Source organism: Culex pipiens, chromosome 3, assembly GCF_016801865.2.
Source record: "Culex pipiens pallens isolate TS chromosome 3, TS_CPP_V2, whole genome shotgun sequence".
Classification (NCBI taxonomy): domain Eukaryota; kingdom Metazoa; phylum Arthropoda; class Insecta; order Diptera; family Culicidae; genus Culex; species Culex pipiens.
The window spans coordinates 14,912,480-14,929,102 of record NC_068939.1 but is presented as its reverse complement, the minus strand read 5'-3'; the positions used below and the strand labels follow the sequence as shown (position 1 = coordinate 14,929,102).

The 16,623-nt window shown below is 36.6% G+C and overlaps 3 protein-coding genes across 3 annotated transcripts; 2 read left to right on the top strand and 1 right to left on the bottom strand.

Moving 5' to 3' along the window:
* Positions 1 to 339: 339 nt before the first annotated feature.
* On the bottom strand, positions 340 to 2,570 carry LOC120424165 (facilitated trehalose transporter Tret1-like). The gene is made up of 2 exons (XM_039588213.2): positions 2,308 to 2,570; positions 340 to 2,246 (listed from the first exon to the last, which is right to left on the bottom strand). The coding sequence occupies exons 1-2, from the start codon at positions 2,438 to 2,440 to the stop codon at positions 889 to 891; spliced, it is 1,491 nt and encodes a 496-aa protein (XP_039444147.1). The 5' UTR covers positions 2,441 to 2,570; the 3' UTR covers positions 340 to 888.
* Positions 2,571 to 3,235: 665 nt separating this feature from the next.
* Positions 3,236 to 5,462, top strand: LOC128092264 (facilitated trehalose transporter Tret1-like). The gene is made up of 2 exons (XM_039588214.2): positions 3,236 to 3,412; positions 4,019 to 5,462. The coding sequence occupies exons 1-2, from the start codon at positions 3,346 to 3,348 to the stop codon at positions 5,377 to 5,379; spliced, it is 1,428 nt and encodes a 475-aa protein (XP_039444148.1). The 5' UTR covers positions 3,236 to 3,345; the 3' UTR covers positions 5,380 to 5,462.
* An 814-nt stretch (positions 5,463 to 6,276) lies between these two features.
* On the top strand, positions 6,277 to 7,071 carry LOC120424166 (TM2 domain-containing protein CG10795). Its single transcript, XM_039588215.2, has 2 exons — positions 6,277 to 6,685; positions 6,745 to 7,071. Exons 1-2 carry the CDS (start codon positions 6,411 to 6,413, stop codon positions 7,019 to 7,021), a joined length of 552 nt encoding a protein of 183 aa, XP_039444149.1. The 5' UTR covers positions 6,277 to 6,410; the 3' UTR covers positions 7,022 to 7,071.
* Positions 7,072 to 16,623: the final 9,552 nt, after the last annotated feature.

Sequence of the window (16,623 nt, the reverse complement as noted above, 5' to 3'; positions counted from 1 at the left end):
ATGTAAAATTTTACCGCAATGTACGTTTAAGAGTTAGTGTATGTTTGTGAGGTGATTTTTATAATTTTTTTTTTTGCAAAATAAACTACTAAAGTTGAGATTATTAAGCACACATCGGGCCGATGACCTCATTTAAAGTTGTACTTTTATCACATGAAACGTTTAACTTAACTACTGTGTAATTTGACTTTTACTAAAGTAATTCTTATAACAAAAATTGAATTATTAAAAAAAAGAAAAATTTTTGTTTTCACTGTGCGCAGTTTTCGCGCGTTTTCAATCTCAATCACCCAAGATGGCTGCCGTTAGCATCCCCCTGAAAAAAAATTAATAGAAATAGTTTTTAAAAATTTAGTTTTTTTTCATCTATATTTTTTTTAAATGTGTAGAAATTTAATGTTACAATCATTAATAAAATCAAATAAAAACATTCAGGAAACAATTTCACCTCTTTTTTTATTTTTAAAATTTTAGTTTTTAGTTGACTGCGCTGGCTTAACTCGAGGGGAAGCATGAACTTTAGGGTCCCCAGAAACACGTGCACATTGAATTCTTAAAAAATATTTAGACAGGGCCAAATGGTTTTTCTCCAAATTTTGTATGGAGAATTAGGGTGGTTAGTAGGAGATAACCGTTTGGCCCTGTCTAAATAATTTTGAAAAATTCAAATTGCCAGTGTTTCTGGGGATTCCAAAGTTCATGCTTCCCTTTGAGTTGAACCTGCGCAGAAATGTTGTTTATCGGTGTAATTAATAAAATGTATTATTATTTAATTATTCAATAATACAAAAAAAAACATTTCACAGCATGCAATGACCGTCTTAATGTTATTCGGAACCATAAAAACAAAATTTCAGCCTTATAAAATTTGAACTATTTGTTTATTCATCAACATAACAGCGGTGTTCTCTTTGTACTCTGCGATTTTAACTCTTTCATTGCCATCATTTCCTGAATAACCTCGAACGACTTTCCCTTGGTTTCCGGTATGAAGAAATATATCAGCACCCCCGTACACGTGGTACACAAGCTGAAAATCCAAAACGACACGTACGTCCCTGCCCCGTCGGAAATGACCTGGAATAACTTCACCACGACAAAAACAACCACCGAAGTTATCATGGCAAATACAGCGTTTGCGTTCGCCTTGATGTGCTTGGGAAACACTTCACCCAGTATGGCGAACGGCACCGTTGCCAGACCGACGGCAAACGAGATGATGAAAAATAGGGTGCCTACGAACGGAACCCAGCTGAACTCTTCAACGGGATACCCGAGGGTATCCATGGTGAAGAAGACACTACACGTGACCAATCCCAAAACTGATCCACCACTGGAGATGAATAGCAGTGGTCGACGTCCAGCTTTGTCTACTACGAAGGTTGGAATTATTACAGCAATCAGTTGCACGACCGCCATGATAATCGATAGTTCAGCAGCATTCAAGTTCATATCCAATTTCGAGAAGATGGTTTGCGAATATCCCAGAATAGCATTGATTCCGGTCAGCTGCATTCCACATGAAAGTAACAGTATGATCACCAAGCACTTTCGATTAGATTTAGAAAACAAGGCTCCCATTGAAGTTTGATTCTGTTTTTGCTTCTCTATGAGTGACTTCATCTGTTGGAACTCCTTATTTAGCTCGATTGAATTATCATCTAATCGACGCAACCACCGTAAACTATTCATGGCTGCTTTGTCATTGCCTTGAGCAAGAAGGTAATACGGCGTTTCAGGCATCCACAAGAACGTAGCTAAGAATGCTATGGGGAAGCAAAGAGATATCCAGGAAAGCGCTCTAAATGTAACGAATGGTCCAATGCTGTATTCAAGAAGAAATGCTAGTTTTGCCATCACTGTTACAAGTATTCCTGTTGATCCACGAATAGCATTGGAGGATATCTCCCCCAAATATATTGGAGTTACCGAGTATACGGTTCCATACGAGATTCCCTGGAGGAAACGTGCAAGGTAAATCATTGGCACATTGCTAGCGAGTCCGATGATGATCCATCCAACTAGGAGTGGAATCACCGACAGCAGCAGAGTAAGTTTTCGACCGTGAACATCGACGACTAATCCGGTAATGATGGGGCCGAAAAATGAACCAATCGAAAGTATGGACACTATCCAAGATCCTTGATCTGCAGTGATAGGAACTGGTGAATCTTCGCGCTTCAGTGCAGGAATTGCTGGAGATGACCAGCCTGCTGCAGCTACTGTTGCCACGAGGGATAGTGTGGCTGAAATAGAATAATGACGTTGAATGGACTTCAAACTTTGGAAACTTCCTATTACACGCACCAGTCAGCGCAGCAATGTATTCATTGCGATACTGAGACCAACTGCCTCTTTTTGTTTCAACGACCATGCTGCTTGAACTTTGAAGTAAAACTAAATCAAGGTGGTGTCGAATGCACCCGAAAATGCCCTCCATTGCTACCTTGTGTTACTATATGAGGGGCTATGTTTGATCATGTCTAGCAAGCTCATCAATAAAGATTAGGCCGTTGTAATAAAGATAAGCGCCAGGCCATTCACACCCCCGGCTCACCGGACTAATTAGAACGATCGTAACCAATTATTTGCTTTCTCCACCGACGCCCATTGCCCGGTATGTACACATCGCCGAGATTAAGCTGTAAATACTGCAGTGTTTGCAAACCGGGTTGGTCGCTGCTGACATCGCTGAAATCACAACAGAGTCCGAGATAAGAACGCGACATTTAGTTGAATTCCGTTGGGTTGCCATCAGTAGTACTGGTGTAAATCAGCACTTGACCGACATATAACATCAAGTTTGCAATCCGCGCTCTAAAGAACTTAAAGGATTTTATTAAGAATCTCTCACGTGGAGCTCCGAGAATGCTACTGAGGCAAAACCAAATCATATTTTTCGCTTTCATCAATTTCGCAAACTGGTTTACACCGAAACACCCACCAGATTGCTCGACTACCTCTACCAATCCAGATCGGTACTATAAAAATTCTCTTATCGCAGTGTTGTTATGACGCTGCGCTCTAAATCACGCTATCCCGGTTGGTCTGACCAGGGTCGCGCTTATCTTCTAGGCGGCCGCCCCGCGCTGTATCTTACTCACTTTCTATGAAATATTTATAACCAGCGCTACATCAGCTGGTGTTATCTCGCGCAATACATGCCGCGCTTGACCAATCAATCAATCATATCTTAGCACCGAAATACCTTATTGGTTATCAGAGGCTTAGCCATTGTCCGAAATTCTGCGAGGTTTCAATCGGTGCCGTGAATTTGGAGTGAAAGGACGTTGCTAAAATTACTAAAAGTGCGATTAAAATAATTAGGGTTTAAAAACATTCAAAATGGGTGCATGGGATAGCATAAAAGACTTTAGAAAGTACTCTAATCAGTATCTTGCAGCGTTCACAGGTAATTTGTAATAGTTTATTTCTTACGGGTTGAGTTTTTCAAAATATGTGGTATTTTAGTTTATTCCACGATTTTTTTTGGCTCGAGCCTCCAGTCGATTGACTCGAGTTCGAGCCTAAAGCGGTATACGCACTTGGTAAGGAACCAGTCAAGGAAAATTTCAAATGGGTAGCAGCGGCAGCGAAAGCAAGCCAAAGAGGGTGAATAAAAGCCCCAAGAAATCGCTCCCTCTTTTTTGTTCTGCTGTCTTTTGAGCTGCGTATTGACCCTACATTGACTCGAGGCTCTCCAAAATTCATAATTTAAGCGGACTTTCTTAAAAGGTCATAGCTTATTAGTAAATCTAAAGCACATTAATGGTAACGATCAAGTGTTCAAAATGTATTGTTATGGTACTTATCAGTTTAATCAACACAGAAAATGCTCAAAAATTATTTCTTAATTCACCATAAAAAATGATTATAACGCATACAATGTCTTATCTAATCACGAGCATTTAGAAGAACAATACTTCGATGAATTACTCAATCCTGTTGGACCGGTTGTACCCAAACATTGCCTCAGGTGGGCGTGTACGTCATCATACTGATATCTCATTGTTTTCAGTTACCCTGCTAACATTATCGGTGATTGCATCTTACGGCTGGACTTCGCCAACGCTACCAATTCTACTGGCGCCTGATTCACCACTACCAATCACACCCGATGAAAGCTCATGGATCGTTTCAATTCTGGTACTGGCATCGATCGCTGGTCCAGTTCCGACCGCCTGGTCCGTAGACAAATTCGGTCGGAAATACACCATGCTGTTTGCGGCTCTTCCAGCAATCATTGGATGGGTTTTGATTGGTGTGGCTCAGTCTGTGGAAGTTCTCTACGTTTCGCGACTGCTAAGTGGACTTTCCTACGGAATGGCGTACTCCTCGATGCCTCTATATCTAGGCGAGATTGCATCTGACCCGATTCGTGGATCCATCGGAACGCTGCTTACGGTTATGGCAAAAGCTGGTATTTTGATAGAGTATAGTATTGGGCCGTTCGTCGATTTCCGAACGCTGGCTTGGATTTCAATTGCCTTCCCATCGGCTTTCTTCCTTCTATTTATGTGGATGCCAGAATCTCCGTATTTCCTATTAGCGAAGGAGAAAAATGATTCCGCTAAAGAAAGCTTGCAATGGCTTCGTAAACGCGATGAAGTCACCGATGAATTGGCCATGATGAAAGCTGCGGTAGACCGATCTAAACAAAACAAAGGAACGTTTCGAGAACTTTTTACAAAAGGAAACAGGCGATCTCTGACCATCGTGCTCGGGCTGGGTGCACTGCAACAACTCTGCGGAAGTCAAGCAGTGATCGCGTATTCCCAACAAATCTTCGAAGAAGTACAAAGTGGACTACAGGCGCATGAATCATCGATTATCATGGCGGTTATTCAACTTGTAACGGCTGCCCTCTCGTCTTCGGTTGTGGACCGCGTGGGACGAAGACCGCTACTGCTGATTTCAACGGCTGGATGTGCGATTGGAACGTTTGTTGTAGGACTTTATTTCTTCTTGCAGCAGCAAGGAGTTGCAGTTCAAAGTGTTAGCTGGATCCCGCTCGTAGTGATGATGCTTTATATTGTTTCATATACGATCGGTCTGGCCACGGTTCCATTCGCTATATTGGGCGAACTTTTCCCTTCAAACGTGAAGGCCGTTGCCGCAGCAATGTACACCATGTTTGCATCGGCGGTTGGATTTGGTGTGGCCAAGCTGTATCAGGTTATTTCGGACGAGATTGGAACGTATGTTTCGTTTTGGATCTTTGCAGTGTGCTCCACATTCTTTTTGGTATTTGTGTTTTTATTGGTGCCCGAAACCAAGGGCAAATCACTCGATCAAATCTTGGAGGAAATGCATTCTCCGCAGAAACGAAGTCTAAACTGTGGAAGTTGTTGTGGACAGAAGAAATCAGTTAGTTTTTAAAGTTGATAGAATTGTTAAAAATTCTACGTGGTCACTGTAACATAAAATAGAAGTTAAGAAATTACAACAATTGTAGGCTCGAACATGATGTGATGATAAAAAAAAGATTAATTTTATTCTTCGAAAATGCCTTGTTGTAGTCTTGATATCGGATGATGAATGCGAAAAGCCAAATTAATATTTTCGATTATAGAAATTGTGGTCAGCATTTTTTTAATGCGTCTGTTTAAACCAATAGAATTGTTTTTTTTTCATGAGGCCTCACCCTTGTGTAATAACATAATCAGTTTTTCTCGGGTTTTCTAGTACAGCTATTTTTCAGTTCATTTTGGGGTCCTCAAAAACTCCTCAAAGTTTGGGAACGATCTGTTAAGTCCCTACTTTGCGCAAAGCTATTAAATTTTCCATGGAAATTTGTATGAGAGAAACTATTTTTGAATGACGTTTCAGACCAATTTGAAAACGCTGTATCTGTTTTTAGTAGCACCATATCTCTTCGGGAAAGTTGTAGAACACATTGTAGGGTATCCGAATATGAATACGGTTTAAATATATCACGAAACGTGGATTTTTTAATTATCAAAATCAAAAAAAAATGATTTCCTCATACTAAATTCTCATACAAAATTGAATCGCTTTCCCCAATAACCAATAATTCCCAAACTTTAGGGATTTGTTAAGGACCCTAAAAGGAACTGAAAAGTGGCTGTGGCTCAATAAATTTGGACAACTTTAATTTTTTCATACAACCATGTTACACCAAATGTGGCACATTAGACAATTAAAAAAAAGAACATTCTTTCCCACAGTGCCAAAGCTTTTTTTTTTCTCTGATGAATCACCCCTTGAGCATCAAGATCTTTAGTGGAACGCATTGAAACTGAAACCAAAACATAACGTGAACTGTCAAAAAATGTAAACAAATGTTGTTCAAAACTTTGATTCTCAAACTAAATTTTATTTTTCTACTAAACCAACGCTAAGGCTGTGTTAACTCGTAAGTTTAAGCTTAATTTACCCCATCCAACAAAATGTCCCGCTCCCCGTGGATCACCGGAACGTTGCTTCTGCTGGCGGTGGTCGTCCCGGCCAGCTTGGAGGCCGAAATCGACTGCGCGGATTTGCGGATGGGTCAGTTCCTGTGTCCGGACCCGGGCCGGAGGGACCACATCGACCCAAAGACGCAACAGCTGCGGGGCTGCACGAAGGAGGGCAAGGCCAAGGTTTGGTGCCTGGCCGTCGAAGGAATCGTCTGCAGCGAGACCAAGAACGGGACGTTTACCCGGGAGATGCCTTGCAAGTGGACGTGAGTTGAACTGAAGTGGGTGTTTGTTGCGGAATTTGGTTAATTTTTGTAAATTTCAGCAACGGCTACCACTTTGACACGGCGCTTTTGCTGTCCGTCTTTCTGGGAATGTTCGGTGTCGACCGGTTCTATCTGGGTTATCCAGCGATCGGCCTGTTGAAGTTCTGCACGCTTGGCTTCATGTTCCTTGGCCAGCTGGTGGACGTTATTTTGATAGCCACGCAGGTCGTAGGGCCAGCGGACGGCTCGGCATACGTAATTCCGTTCTACGGTCCCGGTATCGCGGTCGTCCGAAGCGACAACTGGACCTATCGATTACCCCAGGACAATTGGTGATCTTTAACGTTAAACGGAAAAGTCGTAAAATAAAAAGAATCGAAAAAAATCAGACGAGTCGTTTTACATAAAATCCGCATTACTATTGACTAGTTAGGTTTAGACACCGTTTGCAACCTTCCCAAGGACGTTGAATTCGTCATTCTCCGAAAGGGGTTTTTTCATGCCAAAAAATCAACAATCCATCAATCAATCACGAAAGAAAGCCAAAAAGGTATTTTCTCTGCTGCAGTCTAGCCTTTAGCAAAATAGTGCACAATAAAATCGGCGACTCATCTATTGGTTTTATGGAATTTATTGATGTATCTCTCACAAAAAATATGCGAGCATGTACGAACAATCGTGTGAGAACTTTGTTTGTTTGGACCCAACAAAATTGAATAGCTCGCTGCTCTGCTCTGTTGCTGTCTAATTTTATTAGCCTATGAAGACAACAAACGGTGATGGTCGTCCCCGGCCAAGGTAAGGTTCTGGCGGCGCGCGCCCTTGTCCTAGATAAATCGCTTTCCTCTAGCATTTTTTCGGTTGTTTGTGGTGCATTAACGAAGGCAGCAAAGTCGACGGCGCGGGTTCAAGATTTATTGCTCTTTTGAATGGGAAAAGGCACCACGCGCCCAATCGAACCGAACGGTAAATCATAGCCAAATGTTGGCGGGGGTGAAAAGGACGAGTTTGATTGGCTTACAATAATTGAAATGGTGCGGAGTTTTGATTTATGGCTGTCTTGTGCAATCATCGGAAGGACATTGCGTTTGAGTGACAAGGTCTTGCGTTTCCTCGGCGCTTCATTCGAATTTTAAAATACAACTTTTACATTTTTTAATAAGAGCCAAGCAAGCTTTTTATACTAATTATCTTGTTCAAAGATTTCTATCCTATGGTTAAACTGAACTGTACTTTGTCCTATTCAGTGTATTTTTTTCAGCTGGTTAGGCTGGTACAAATTTTATTTAAAGATTCTGTCTCCCCCCCCCCTTCAAAGTTGGCCCGAAAAATAAGCAGGCAAAAAAAATTCAAAGAATTTCAAAATTTCAATGGAAATTTAAGTGCAATTAGCTGAAATCAATTTAAAATGCATTTCCTTACGTTTAGAATCATTTTTAGCATGTTTGGGTTGATTTAAAAATCTTTTGATTTTTTGAAAATTTTCGATGTTTAAGTTTTTTTTCGCCGAAATTTTAGTTTTCGTCAAATCTTTCATTTTTTGAAAACTAATCATTGCAAAACAACTGAACTAGCGTAAAATGCATTTTAAAACACTTTTTCCATGCAAATGCTGAAACTGTGGCCTGTTTTTTTTTTCAATATTTATATTTTTTTATTTTTTGCCCCGCCCCCCCCCTCGACCCCGGTCAGAGCCTAGGGACAAAATATTTGCATCGGCCTTATTGAGGCAATTTATTAATGAAATATAGAGCAATTCCAGCCCAAAACAGGATTTTTTTTAGGTACATTTTTCTCGACCCTCTCCGATTTCAATCAAACACTCGATAATTACATTTGAAAAGGGCGTAAGTGTTTTAAATATTTTTGTCTTTCGTAAATTAAATATTTCTGTATCTCGAAGCTGTTGCATCGTATCAAAAAGTGGTCAGAGACATGTTACGAAAAGACTCACGAAAAATGCAGGATGAAGCAACTCTCCTAAAAAAAATACATCATTTACTGAAAACGTTTTTTTGAAAAGTGCTCTAAACGTTAAAATTTTCAAAAACCGAATACGTGAATCGATTTTCCAGACAATTTTACAATTTTTTTCTCCATTTTGACCACTGTCCTAAGTTCAATCCTTGTGAAATTACAGCGGTTTTAAAAATAAAAATGTTGAAAAAATAGGTTTTTTATGGTTTTTGGCTATTTCTATAAGTCAGACTTGATTTTTTAGTCTCGAAAATATTTTTACCGGAAAGCTCGTCCAATTTCCCATAAGATTGTGTTTGACCACATTTCAATAGAAAGTATGGGCTTACAGATATAAGCTAAGGACGTTGCAAATATTTTTCAAAGTTAATGTTTTTCCCCCACCTTCAAAAAATCAGGGGGCAAAACCAACATTTTCCAATAAGCTTCAAAATTTCCATGAAAATAGAAGTCTAATCAACTGAAAACAATCTAAAATACATTTTCTGCACTGATAATCAAATTTAGCATGTTTGGGCTTGTTTAAAAATGTTTTGAATTTTTATGAAATTCCAGTGCACGAAACTATTGGCACTACGCCCCCCGGGGCATGGCCTTCCTCTAACGTGGGATTTCTGCTCCAGCGCCTCTGACGAGACAGGAGAAACCGGGACCGACGTTTTACTTCACCATCCGATAGAAGCTCAGTGGATAAGGCGGGAATCGAACCCGCGTCTCATAGCATCATCGGGATCGGCAGCCGAAGCCGCTACCCCTGCGCCACGAGACCCACAGTGCACAGCACCGCAAAAAAATATTTTTCGCAAATAAGAAAATTTTCGTCAATACTTAGATATTTTGGATGGCAAAACAACTGGACAGGTGTATAATGCATTTTACAACACTTTTTTTCATTAGTATGTTGAAACCACGGCTCGTAATTGCAATTTTTATACTTTTTTTTATTTTTTTTGCCTCCCTCTTGACTTTGGTCAGAGTCGAGGGACATAAACTTCAATAAATATTTGCAACGGCTTCTCATAACTGAAAACTGATTTTTTTTTCAGTGTTGTTCAGTGCATGGTAGTAATCTGGATAGTAAATTAGCTTAAATCACCAAAAAAAAGAGTTATTTTCGTAGGCTCACCTTCACATTTGACTTTTAAACTTAAAAATCAAAAAATCTCATAAAAGCGGCGTGTTTTTTTCTATCAGTGTATTTTTCTCGGAAAGCCCGTCAAATTTCCTACAAGTTTGTCTTTGACCTCTTTTTGATACGATGCAACGGCCAACTTTTCAGAAATTTCTAGAATGTGTAAAAGATCTTTACCGAGTTATGAATTTTAGAATCAATACTGATTTTTTTAAAAAAAAATATGTTAAATTAAGACTAAAATTTCAAAAGGGCGTAATATTAAATATTTGGCCCTTTCGAAATGTTAGTCTTGATTCAAAAAAAAATATTGTTTTCGAAAACATTAATTGCTGAGATATCGACATTAGAAAATGGTGGGTTGTTTGGGTGAGACTTAGAAAACATCAATTTTCCTATTTTCAAATCTTTGCATCTTTGGTCGTATCAACAAAGTTCAAAAAAGCAAAATATAGAGAATTTTCTCAACTCTCCACATTTTTTTTAAGGTGGGCAAACAAGTGCAGTAATTTAAAAAAATGAATAACTGCGACTATTTTCAAAAAAATTACCTAAATATGACTATAACTCGAAAACGGTGCACTTTATCAAAATTTCACTAAAGTACTTTTTGATTGCAGATTCGATTTGCGACCAATTTTTCGTTTTTTTTTTTAAATCAGTTTTGATTCAACAATTCATAACTCGGGCAAAGATTATTTGCACATTCTGGAAATTTCTCAAAAGTTGGCATAACAAAATAAAATTTGTGTTTTTTTGCATATCAAGTTTAAGTTACAAAAAGTGAAATTAAAAATCATTTTTTTTACCGTACATCATTTTTTTCAGTGTCGGTCTTATCCATACCTACAACTTTGCCGAAGACACCAAATCGATTCAAAAATTCCTTCAAAAGATACAGATTTTTGAATTTTCATGTACCATTTTTGTATGGACAGCTGCCAAATTTGTATGGAAAATTATATGGACAAACTAATGATGCAAAATGGCTTCTTTGGGCATAACGAAGGCACCAAAAAAGTTTTAGCCGGATTAAAAAATACAAAAAATCGAATGACAATAATCTCAGAGAATTATTATTTAGTTAAAGTGTGCGTTCTGGTATATCGGGAAAAATCACACCCAAAATTATATATTCCTTGATCTTCTCAAATTGCTCAACTTGATGTAAATCATTGGCTCATGAAAAATCTCATACAAATACAAATACACCTACACAAAAAAGGCAAAATGTTGAAAACGAAATTATGTTTCTATGCCAGCAGGTTCAACATAGTGATTAAATAACAACCAAGTTGTAAGCACCAAACATCAACATAGGGAGCGTTCTTTTATTACGTAACGCGAAAAATCGGACTTTTAGACCCCCTCCCCCCCCCTCGTAACAAAATTTTCATACAAATTTTAAAATTTTTGTATGGAGCGTAACACGGCCTCCGACCCCCCCTCCCCCCCTACTGCGTTACGTAATAAAAGAACGCTCCCATAAAACAACCAGCATTATTCCAGAGTGGCAGTGACACGCTGCAGTTTTCGCGCGCGCTAGCACACACACGTGAGAGTGTGATACTTTTGCACGCCTCTCTCTCTCTCCCTCCCACGTGGTCCACACAACATACCCTTAACACACTGACCCAACTGTGTCAGCAGCAGCATGCCTGGTGCAAAAATTGGCCAACATTTTTAAGCGTCTCGGAACGGGCTAGGGGTGCCTTTTTGATCGATACGCCCCACAAACAACAACAGCAACTCGGCACCAAACAGTAACCAAGTGAACACGTGCGCGTATCGTGCGATTTTCGTGAATGCTCCTCCTGTTTGATGAAGGATAGCTGTTTGGCTCCGAAATCAATAGACAACAGTTATAACCACAAAACAGCAGCAATAACCAGTGACAAAGAGTTTGGCAAGAAAAAAGGACAGTCAAATGCGGGAAAAAGTGAGTTTTTCTGGAAAACATGAAACTGAAGTGTTGTGTTTATTACTCCACAATGTTTGAACCCAACTTACAAAAGCGAGAATAAAAAGTAAAAAAGTACAACAACCTGAAATCTACCCCGGCCGTAAGAATCCCAACTCAAACATAAAACCGTGGTAAGTATTGGGGCATCGGTTCCCATATTTTTACAACCACCATTCAGTTTTATTCAGACGTTGTTGTTACGAGACTGAGTTATCCACCACGATGAACACTTAGATTCGGCCAGATCCTTCCCCAGAAAGTGTGTCGTTTTGTCACGAAACTTGGGGTTGCAAATGATAGTCACCTGTAGACAATTTATGTCACCTCGCTTAGCGAACAGTGAAAATGTGGTAATCCTCCTGTGCGCAGTGCCGTGTTTGGCATTTGACGGTGACATGTGATCAACAGTTTTGCGATGACAAAGAAAATCGTTGGGTGTACGCGATTTTGAATAATTTATTGAACCGTCAAGGTCAAAGGCTGAACATTTTTTTTTTCTCATAAATTACGATCTTTGTGGAATTATTCATGAGCAAATACATAATTCTTAACATTTTTTTAGCCAAGCATCTATAGAACATCGCTATTGTTTTCGAACCATAATTACCCAGCCAAACTTTTGAAATGGTCTGTTAGAATTTGGCTTCCTGAAGCCGCTTCAATCGATAGGCGTATTGTAAAGCGTATTGTAATTTTTTTTTTTTAAATAATTTAGTTGATATCCTTAAAAAAATCGCATCTCTTGCAATTTATGGAAAAAAAATAATTCAAAAGAAAATACGCGTTTTTGGAAAATGTTTGAATGTTAAAATATGTTTCTTGTGACGATAATGAAGCCCGAAAGAATTTGGGTAGAATAAATCGATTTTAATAAGTTTAATGAGTTTGATAACGATAACTGTATTCCAGATGTCCCGACGATAACGACAAAATCATTGTTATGGGTTATTTGAGTTAGAAAAAAAAACTTCAATTTTCCTGTTTCTTTTTTTTTACAGCAACCAGAGATTCAATCCGTAATGTATCTTAGACAAATTTAAAAAAAAAATCCTGAACTCTTTAAAAAAATCAGGAATGAGCACTATCAAAATTGTTTTTTAAAATTAAAATCAAATCAAATATGGTGAATACGGCACATTTCATCAAAACTTCTGTTAAGTACTTTTCGATTGCAAATTTGATTATAAATTGAAAATCGACGCAAAAAAAAACTGGGATTAGATTTCTATTTTTTCCAAAAGTTGCTGGTTTTGTCCCTTAAAACATAACATAATTTAACAAACATAAAAATATATTTTGGGAAATTGATTTTTTGTAAAAAAAATTATAGCCTTACCTCAGTGACAAAGGCAAAAGTTAATTTAAAAATTGGCACATTTTTTTTAGCTAAGAAACCAAATCGATTAGAAAATTCCTCCAGAAGGTACAGATTTTTGAATATTTACGTTCCATTTTTATATGGACGAATCATGACAAAAGTTTTAGCCAAATCAAGAAGTACAAAAAATAAAAATACAAGAAATCGGCCTATTTCGTGGAGAGCTGCTCGCTTTTGACATAGACCAATATCTCACTAAATGATCGATGTCACAGTATACAGGGTGACCACTCAAATCCCATTTTCAAATTCCCGACTTTTCCAGAAAGCTAAAAAAAGGCATTTCTTATCTAAATTTCAAACAAAAAACTCTCTGTAAGAAAAGTCAATATCAACCACCGAAAAAAATCTAAATTAATTTAAAAAATATCCAATTATTGGCAATTTTTGTAAACACAGAAACTGAACAACAAATAAAAAAAAATACTTCAAAAATGGAAATTCATTATTATGATTCAGAGTAGAAACACAAACAATTAGTCTTTAAAAATAATCGAAAGTTTAACAATACTTATAACTTCCATGTTATTTTTTAAATCGGCAAACGTATAGTTTTTGATACTTCGATTTTACTGGAAATGGCAAAAAGTTAAAGATAACTGAATTTAAAATATCTTTATTATTTTCTTAAAGTTCATCATCATTTTAAATCAAAGAACGATTAAAACATAATTGCTGTTATTATTCTTTCAAAGGATTTAGAAAAATATCAAGGAATTCATAAAAAAATGTTTTTGCCAAGTTCCCTTTTTAATTTTGTAATTTTTGATATTGAATTTATCTAGTGGTCAGTATCAAACTGTTTTTTTTTTTTTCAATGAAAATTCAGTTTGATATGATTTTATGTTCTCCCACTTATTTTAAGCAAAATGTTTGAAAAGACAATTTTTTAAAACAATTATGCAATAACTCAAAATTTTTTGGATAATTTAATTTCAATTTCAATATTTTTATAATGTTTTCAAAACGTAAAAAAGTTTTTGAATTTTGGATTTTATTCGATATTTAAGTTTTACGAAAACTGAAAATCAAGCTTTATCTGTAGTAGGTGATTCACCCATACTCACTTAAAAAGTTTAATGGAAACATCTGGAAAAAAATATATGAAATAACTAAATAAATTTAGTTACACAATTAAAATTATTTACAAAAAAAAACATTGCATTGTTCTCAAATATTCAATCTATGTGACAAAATGAAATAGAATCATAACTCTAAGCTGACCATTAGGCTCTATTTTTTATTTGTTTTTTCATTAACTTTACCCTTTTTTTGGTATACAAAAATTAATAGAGATAATTTGATTCATAAAAATATTATGAAAATCTGTGTCAAAGACATCCAATATTTATCAAGATTTTGAATGTCTCAAACAGCTTTTCCATACTCAAATATATTGAAACAGTGAAAAGAACTTTAAATTTAAAGTAAGTCACTAAAGCAGAATTGAGTGAATTTAGTTTAAAAATTATACAAAATATTACATAATTATTCAAGAGTTGAAAAATAATTTTCAAGCAAAATCATAAATTCCCGACTTTTTCCCGATTTTTGTCGGATATTGGCGAATTCCCGACTTTTTCTCAACTTTCCCGATTTCACGACTTGAGTGCCAACCCTGTAATTATTTAATATAATATAGCACACAAGCGACGATGTGAAGATACGAAAATCTGTATCTTGAGAAAGTATTTTCTGATTGATTCGGTTTCTTGGGCAAAGATGCAGATTATGATAAGAACTTTTCAAAACAAAAATAAAAAAAAAATAGTTTAAAAAAATTAAAAAAAAATTAGGATGCAAAATCTTGGTTGCAATCGATAATGAATTATCAAAGTGCACCGTTTTCAAGATATAACTTTCCTTTATTTTTCTTATCCCGATATCTCATTTCGTTCGATTTTTAATGTTAAAAAATGAAACCTGTGAAATTTTTAGCTCTTTTGAATGAAAACAATTTCAAAATATAAAAAATCATAATAAATAAAAAAAACAATAAATCAACAATCAAAGTTAAAAATATAAATCAGCACATCTTTTTAAAATTTCTAAAATGAGTGTTATTAGCCCATCACTCTTGGTAATTTTCAAAGCTTTTGAAACAATATTTCAAAAAAGGGGAACTTATTTAAAAAATCCAAAATTTCGACTGCTGAGAAAAATTGATTTTTCCTTCAAAGTTAAATTTTTCCTACTTTAACCCTTTCAGGCCTGATTTTTTAAATATTGTTTCTAAGTAATGATGGGCAAATCGTGCTTACGAAAATTATAGGATAGGATTATACTGCCGTTCTACGCATAATTGTCCCATGTCATTTTTGGACGTTATTGACTTTTTGACATTTTTAAGTTTAGTTTGACAAATACTTTAGGAAAACACATAAAATCTGGTACTTTGTTTGGAAACTCATTGAAAACAACACCAAGTCTGTTTGTCCCATCGATAAACTTCTACGCATAATTGTCCCACCATGTATTTTCTTACACGAAATCATTAGTTTTATGAAGCATTATTCCTTGTTTGCCTGTTGTTTAGCAAGAGGATCACAAATAAGGGTGATAAACTGCTAACTGGGGCGTCTAGGGACACATAGGGCGAACAGTAACCCGCGGGACAATTATGCGTAGAAACACAGAAATCGGTCGAAAAATTTCAATCGCGTTTTTCTCAGTTGCACTTTTTTGAACATGGGACAATTATGCGTAGAACGGCAGTATAGGAAAGACAATTTTTTTTCAAGGTCCTAATATTTCTGGGGAATAAGAATTCTGGTGAATGGGGGGAAAAAAGAAAAAGAAAAGTAAATTTTTATTTGCTAAAACCAAAAATAAAATCAAATCAAATCGTTCGCTCTGCAGCCTTGGCGTTCTCTATTGCGAGATCCCTACTCGAAAATAGGTCTCCGAAGGTTTGCAACGGTGAGATAATCCAAACCTCTTTTTACACCTTAGGTCCCATCCACCCCGGGATTTGAATTGAACTGCCTACAAGCGACTCTGCCGAGACAGGACCCAGGAAGACGACCTGGTCTTGACTGTTTACATAGTCTGAATCTCAAATTAAAGTTTTTTTCCAAGCCAAATAATTTTTAATTGGAAATAATCCATAAAATCAGTGCTTTTTCCCACTAAAACAGAATAAAAATCAAAAAAAATCGTATTTGAGAATGTTGAGGTAACATAAAAATGGATAATTTGATTTAAGAGTGGATTTTTTTCCTAAAATTTTGCCGAAGACACCCTATCGATCAGAAGATCCACTTCAAGATTTTTTTTAAATATTTATACCCATTTTATATGACTTGCACGCGATAAAATTAAAAAAATTCAAGGTTAAACATTGTTCAAAAATAAATAAAAGTTTGATGAGTTTCCCATGAGTTTATTGGTTGGAGAAATAGGGTAAATTTTGCATTGCTTAGATAGTAGTGTCATTAGTTTAAGATGTCTTGAATTTGCTATGCTCAAGAAAAATAAAACAAAATTAT

Coding starts and splice junctions, on each gene's coding strand:
- LOC120424166 (XM_039588215.2), top strand. CDS start 6,411: ATGTCCCGCTCCCCGTGGATCACCGGAACGTTGCTTCTGCTGGCGGTG. Junction 6,686..6,744: donor GAGATGCCTTGCAAGTGGAC/GTGAGTTGAACT, acceptor TGTAAATTTCAG/CAACGGCTACCACTTTGACA.
- LOC128092264 (XM_039588214.2), top strand. CDS start 3,346: ATGGGTGCATGGGATAGCATAAAAGACTTTAGAAAGTACTCTAATCAG. Junction 3,413..4,018: donor GTATCTTGCAGCGTTCACAG/GTAATTTGTAAT, acceptor CATTGTTTTCAG/TTACCCTGCTAACATTATCG.
- LOC120424165 (XM_039588213.2), bottom strand. CDS start 2,440: ATGGAGGGCATTTTCGGGTGCATTCGACACCACCTTGATTTAGTTTTA. Junction 2,247..2,307: donor ATACATTGCTGCGCTGACTG/GTGCGTGTAATA, acceptor ATTCTATTTCAG/CCACACTATCCCTCGTGGCA.